The 6,895-nt window shown below is 47.9% G+C and overlaps 1 protein-coding gene across 1 annotated transcript; it reads left to right on the top strand.

Moving 5' to 3' along the window:
* Positions 1-1,660: 1,660 nt before the first annotated feature.
* Positions 1,661-6,528, top strand: LOC102437703 (bile salt sulfotransferase-like; the record flags this gene model as incomplete). Its single annotated transcript, XM_006109028.3, has 5 exons — positions 1,661-1,869; positions 2,312-2,438; positions 3,282-3,376; positions 4,616-4,796; positions 6,210-6,528. Coding segments are annotated over 5 exons (725 nt in total), but the record flags the coding sequence as incomplete, so codon positions are not given.
* Positions 6,529-6,895: the final 367 nt, after the last annotated feature.

Raw genomic sequence — 6,895 nt, 5'->3', positions numbered from 1 at the left:
GTGGGAGAGGGAAAGCAAAACAAAGACATCAAGAGGAGGAGGTTGAAAAGTTCTCTTCATGCGGGCCAGCACAGTCCATTCCTATAAGGACCTTGACCCTGGTCAAGTGATGGAATGGTATGCATCGTCCTGCTCTTCATCATCCTGTTATATACGGTTGCAGGTCAGCAAATCTCCTGGATCTGGGATGAGTAAAAGTTGGCATCTGTATCTTCTCAAGTTAGTTCCTAGGATTCTTATACACACACCAGAGGCCCAGTGCACGAATTCATGCACCAGTGGGGTCCCTCGGCCTGGCCTGCGGGATTGGGCCAAAACTGGCTCTCCAATATCCCCCGAGAGGTGCCAGATCACAAGAGGGCGCAGGCCAGGCTGAGGGACCCCACTGGTGCACAATCCGGGCTGGGGAGAGACGCAGGAGGTTGGCCAGCTGGGAAGCGACCACGGGAGGGCTCCAGGGCGTGCCCGGCCTGACTTGCTCAGTCCTGATCAGCCAGACCCCAGCAGCAAGCTAACCTACCAGTTGGAGCATCTTCCCCCTAGTGGTCAGTGCATGTCATAGCGACTGGTCAGCTGGTTGACTGTCTGCCCCCTGGTGGCCAGTGTACGTCATAGTGAGCAGTTGACAGCCTTAGCATATCATTAGCATATTATGCTTTGATTGGTTGACTGGACGACCAGACACTTAGCATATTAGGCTTTTATTATATAGGATGCTGTTTATGTACAAACTACATATTAGTCAGAGTACAGAGACAATTCAAAAGAATGGTGGGGTGGGTCACAATTCCCCATTGTTACAGAGGGGCATTTGCGCAGTGGTTCGACAGTATAGTTAGTGTGTGAGCTTCACAGATATTTGGGCAAGACAATGCTTTCTCCTGTTGACCTGCTCAGGACCCATACATATAAAGCAAGTCTAAGAGGGCAGATGTAGCCCTGACTGGTTTGGCTCAGTGGATAGAGCATCGGCCTGCAGACTGAAGGGTCCCAGGTTCGATTGTGGTGAAGGGCATAAAAAAAAAAAGAGGGCAGATGTAGCCCGGCCAGTGTGGCTCAGAGTTTGAGTGCCAACCTACGAACCAGGAGGTCCCAGTTTGATTCCCAGTCAGGGCACAGGCCCAGGTTGTGGGCTTGATCCCCAGTAGGGAGCGTGCAAGAGGCAGCCAATCAATAACTCTCTCTCATCATTGATGTTTCTCTCTTTTTTTTAAAAAAAATATATTTTTATTGATTTCAGAGAGGAAGGAAGAGGGAGAGATAGAAACATCAATGATAAGAGAGAATCATTGATCAGCTGCCTCCTGTACGCCCCCCACTGGGGATTGATCCTGCAACCCGGGCATGTGCCCTTGACCGGAATCGAACCTGGGACCCCTCAGTCCGTAGGCCAATGCTCTATCCACCGAGACAAACCAGCTAGGGCAGATGTTTCTCTATCTTCCTTTCCCTTCCTCTCTGAACTCAATAAAAAAATATATATTTTTAAAAAAGAATGAAAGATCAATGGAATGTGACTAAAAGGAAAACAAGATAAGAAATAATGATCAGTTGGATGTATGGACATGGGCGTCCTTACTGAAATAACACCATCTTTCAGATGGCACGGTGGAGTCAAAAGTCCTTTGAAGGAGGTAACGCTCTGTTCTTCCTTATCCAGGAACCAACTGGATAAAGGAGATCATCAATCTGATCCACACCAGGGGAGATCCCAGCTGGGTGCAGTCTGTGGTCAGCTGGGAACGTTCACCTTGGATAGAGACCCCTGAAGGGCTCGAACTTATCAAGAAGCAGAAAGACCCACGCTCCTACACCTCCCACCTCCCCATGCAACTCTTTCCTAAGTCACTCTTCACGTCCAAGGCCAAGGTGAGCTCCTAAGGTAATGTCACTTTCATACTAAGGCCCGGTGCACAAATTCATGCACTGGTGGTGTCCCTCAGCCTGGCCCGCGGGGATCAGGCCAAAAATGGCTCTCCGACATCCCCTGAGGGGTTCCGGATTGCAAGAGGGCGCAGGCCAGGCCGAGGGAGGGCTCCAGGGCGTGTCTGGCCCGTCTTGCTCAGTCCCGATCAGCCGGACCCTAGCAGCAAGCTAACCTACCGGTCAGAGCGTCTGCTCCTTCCGTGGAGCCCAAGTAAATGCCTGCCATATGGCGGGTTCTCCATGAATTCTGTTAAATCAGTGAAGTAGAGAAGATGAACTTCTAGCCAAACACGTCAATGGGAGTGGGGTTTTTCTCCATTGGCCCAAATCCTGAGCAGGGGAAATGGGTACACTTATTCTTGTTATTTTTTCCCCCCCATTTAAGGTTATTTACATCATGAGAAATCCCAGAGATGTGATTATTTCCGGTTATCATTTCCACAAGACATTGAAAATTACCAAAAATCCAAGTTCATTTGAAGAATATTTTGAATGGTTCCTTCGAGGACATGGTGAGTCGGACTCAAAATAAGGTGGGGTTCCTGCCCTTCACCTTCAGGTCTCACTGTCTCATGGTTGATACAACCACTGACAATATGACATCAGTGTCATGAAACCTATAACCCGGATTCTTGGCATCTTGGCATACAGTTTATGGCATCTTGTTATTCACAGAAAAAAACACACACAAAAAAAACCAAAAAACAAAGACATCAACTTCAAACTAGGTGGAATTTAAGTTTAGCTCTTTCATTCCCTAAGGAAATTCTCTTCAAAATAATTCAAAATCATTTTATCGCAGGTAGATCTGGAGCTCATCTTATAGTCTCCTATAGAGCACTCAGGCTATAGAGCTCAGCCATCCTTGCTATAAATGTAAAATTCTAGTTTTTAAAATATATTTTTATTGATTTCATAGAGGAAGGGAGAGGGAGAGAGAGAGAGATAGAAACATCAATGATGAGAGAGATTCGTTGATTGGCTGCCTTCTGCATGCCCCTTAATGGGGATTGAGCCTGCAACCCAGGCATATTCCCTGACGGGAATCGAACCATGACTTCCTGATTCACAGGTTGGGGCTCAACCACTGAGCCACTCCGGCTGAGCTAGAATTCTATTTCTTATGCAAACGAGAGGAAGAGAATTTCCAGCACTTGAGTCACTTGCTCATAAAATAAAATAAATAAAAAAGAGTAAAAAGGGAAACCAAAGACACGCTGAAGTGCAACATCGTTCAATAAAAATAGGACAGAGAAAAAGAAAATTCCTAAGGCGTGGGTAACATGAGCAGAGTTGCCCTGGCAACGAAGCGCAGAATCATCCGCGAGTCACCTCTCTCCTCGCTTCTCTTGCAGTGCCATATGGCTCATGGTTTGACCACATTGGTGGCTGGCTGCAGATGAGAGGAAAAGAGAATTTCCTATTGATATCATATGAGGAGCTGCATCAGGTAATTCTTGTCCCCCAAAATGTCACTCTCCCCAACCCCATTTCTTAGCTGTCTTCCTTCCCTCCGTTCTTCAATGTTTCCCTTCGACACTTTCAATCAGAGCTGATCCCAGAAACGTGACCAATGAGGGTCATTGCCTTTTCTTTTTCTTTCTTCTTTCTTCTTCTTCTTTCTTCTTTCTTCTCCTTCTCCTTCTCCATCTCCTTCTCCTTCCCCCCCCTCCTCCTCCTCCTCCTCCTCCTCTTCTTCTTCTTCTTTTTCTTTTCCTCCAGTTGGCACATGTTCTTCCTCAGCTTTTCTAATTTATGTATTTTTACAACATTTAATGCATGCACTGAGGGAGTGCTCAACAACATCTATACTGTACAGGCGATTGTCAACAATTCTAGGGCAAAATACTGGGAACCGCCGGCAGCTGTGGCTCAGTGGTTGAGCATCGACCTATGAACCAGGAGGTTGAGGTTCGATTCCGGGTCGGGGCAATGTCCGGGGTTGTGGGATCATGCAGGAGGCAGCCGATCCATGATTCTCTCTCATCATTGATGTTTCTATCTCTCTATACCTTTGCCTTCTGCTCTGAAATCAATAAAAATTTTTTTTTTTTTTAAAAATCTGGGAACCAAGGAGCAATGTCAGTTGAGGATAAAGTGTCAGGTGAGGCTTGACTGGGTCACAGCGGGTGCAGGAAGGAGTTACATGTTCCAGATCAACTGACAGGAAGGGATTCCCGTACAAATTCATTATGTCAATATTCATCGGAAGTGTTGGTCGGCATGAGAAGCAGGGGGCTCACCGGGATTTCACGCTGTATTTCTCTCTAAGGAGCATCTGCTCATAACCCTCTCATCACTCACGCAGGCACTCAGACCGCGCATTTCCTAGACCAGTGGTCGGCAAACTCATTAGTCAACGGAGCCAAATATCAACAGTACGATTGAAATTTCTTTTGAGAGCCAAATTTTTTAAAACTTAAACTATATAGGTAAGGTACATTGTTATGAACGTAATTAGGGTGCTCCTAAGGCTTAGGAAGAGTCACACTCAAGGGGCCAAAGAGCCGCATGTGGCTCGAGAGCCGCAGTTTGCCCAGCACGGGTAGACGAACACGACGGGCTAACTCTCTTCCTGATTTCCTTCGTTTTCTGTCTCCTTCTCACCTGCATTCTCTCCTGTCTCTCCCTGTTCCCTTTCCCCCTGTTGTACTTTAATTTCATGTTTTCTCTGTTGTGGTTCTCCTAGGACCTAAGGGCCAATGTAGAGAAGGTCAGCCAGTTCTTGGGCACCAAGCTAAGCCCAGAAGAACTGGACTCCGTCCTCAAGAATGTAACCTTCCAGGCCATGAAAGACAATAAAATGAGCAATTTCTCCCTAGTCCCCGAAATCCATATGGACCACAGCAAAGCGTGTTTTATGAGAAAAGGTAAGAGAGAGGTTCTAACTTTAAGACGTGGGTGAAACGGACAGTGAACGCTTCCCAGCTTCTACTGATGCCCTAAGACAGGGGTCCTCAAACTACAGCCCGCGGGCCACATGCAAATACAAATATTGTATTTGTTCCCGTTTTGTTTTTTTACTTCAAAATAAGATATGTACAGTGTGCATAGGAATTTGTTCATAGTTTTTTTTTAAACTATAGTCCGGCCCTCCAAGGGTCTGAGGGATAGTGAACTGGCCCCCTGTTTAAAGAGTTTGAGGACCCCTGCCCTAAGACATGGGATGAGGAAAATATTTCAATGTACACAGATCACATAAGCGGGACCTGACTTTATAAGCTGAAGGGAGGATCTGGGGGATTTATTAAGTTGCAGGGAAAACTCAGCAACAAGAAGGCCTGCTGATGAGCCACACATTTCTTGTGTAGTATCTGGTCCCGCCCATTTCCTCATCATGTAGATGACACTCCTATCTACATATATAAAAGCCTAAGTGACCATCTGATCATTTGACTGTCCAACTGGTAGCTATGATGCACACTGACCACCAGGGGGCAGTCACTCAACACAGGAGCTGCCGAGCTGTGGTGACTTGGCAGCTGCGGTTCTCAGGTTACGCACCCGAAACCAGAGAGGAGGGAGCCCGATTCCGGGGTGCATCACCCGAGAACCACCCTCTCGCAATCCGGGACCCCCGGGGGGATGTCGGAGAGCCGGTTTGGCCCAATCCCCGGAGGCCAGGCTGAGGGACCCCACCGGTGCACAAATTCGTGCACCGGGCCTCTACTTTTCTATAAAGAGTTTCCACTCACAGTGCTAGTATGAACCCTCCATAGGTAGAGTGACAATCTCCTCACATATATGGACAATGGGAATATCTATTCCACCAGAAGAAGCCTGACCATAGGACCTTTGTGGAGAGAAACAGGACAGAAAAGACCTGTGACTTAGCTCCAGCTGAGACCCCTGTGATAAAACCAAACATGCCCACGACGCACGAGGAACGAGGGTGTGGCCTGCACAGACTGGAATTTACGGTCGAGTGGCTGGGGGCGAACTTGAAGAGAAGATGACACTGGACAACATGCTGGGCTCCCCAAGGGAAGAGCATCCTACGTAAAGGAAGCTGCAAGTTGGAAATTCTGGGTAGTGTTGTTGGGTGCTACGCCAGTCACAGGCGGAGACTTAAAGAAGATTGATTCAGGAGACACAATCTATAGCAGGAACATCGGCCCGGCCGGCGCGGCTCAGTGGCTGAGCGTCAATCTATGATCCAGGAGGTCACGGTTCGGTTCCCGGTCAGGGCACATGTCCAGGTTGCGGGCTCGATTCTCAGTGGGGGGCATGCAGGAGAGACCTGATTTCTGAATCTGATCCGACTCATGTTTTGTGCTTGACAGGAATCGCTGGAGACTGGAAAAACCAGCTCACAGTGGCCCAGCAGGAAGCCTTCGATAAGGTCTACCAGGAGAAGATGGCCGGGCTCCCCCCAGGCCTCTTCCCGTGGGAATAAGGGCCTCACGTGTCTGAATCAGGTGCAAAGGCTGAACTTCCTGAGGTTCTTTGTCAACGGACTGCTCATACAATCCATTATACACTTATTAACACCAACCATTTTCCTTATTAACCTTAAGCCAGTGATTCTCAACCTTCTGGCCCTTTAATTACAGTTCCTCATGTTGTGACCCAACCATAACATTATTTTCGTTGCTACTTCATAACTGTAATGTTGCTACTGCTATGAATCCTCATGTAAATATCTGATATGCAGGATGGTCTTAGGTGACCCCTGTGAAAGGGTCGTTCGACCGCCAAAGGGGTTGCGACCCACAGGTTGAGAACAGATGCCTTAATCCATGTCAGCTTCAGAAAGTGACACACTCAGCCCTAGCCGGTTTGGCTCAGTGGATAAAGCATCAGCCGGCGGACTGAAGGGTCCCGGGTTCGATTCCAGTCAAGGGCATGTACCTGGGTTGCGGGCTTAATCCCTGGACAACCAGTTGACCTGTCTCTCTCACATCAGTGTTTCTCTCTGTCTCTCGCCCTCCCTTCCACTCTCTCTAAAACGATCCCCCTCTTTGTATTT

Source organism: Myotis lucifugus, unplaced genomic scaffold, assembly GCF_000147115.1.
Source record: "Myotis lucifugus unplaced genomic scaffold, Myoluc2.0 scaffold_5141, whole genome shotgun sequence".
Classification (NCBI taxonomy): domain Eukaryota; kingdom Metazoa; phylum Chordata; class Mammalia; order Chiroptera; family Vespertilionidae; genus Myotis; species Myotis lucifugus.
Note: the sequence above shows the minus strand (reverse complement) of the source record. Positions and strands in the feature narration are given on the sequence as shown.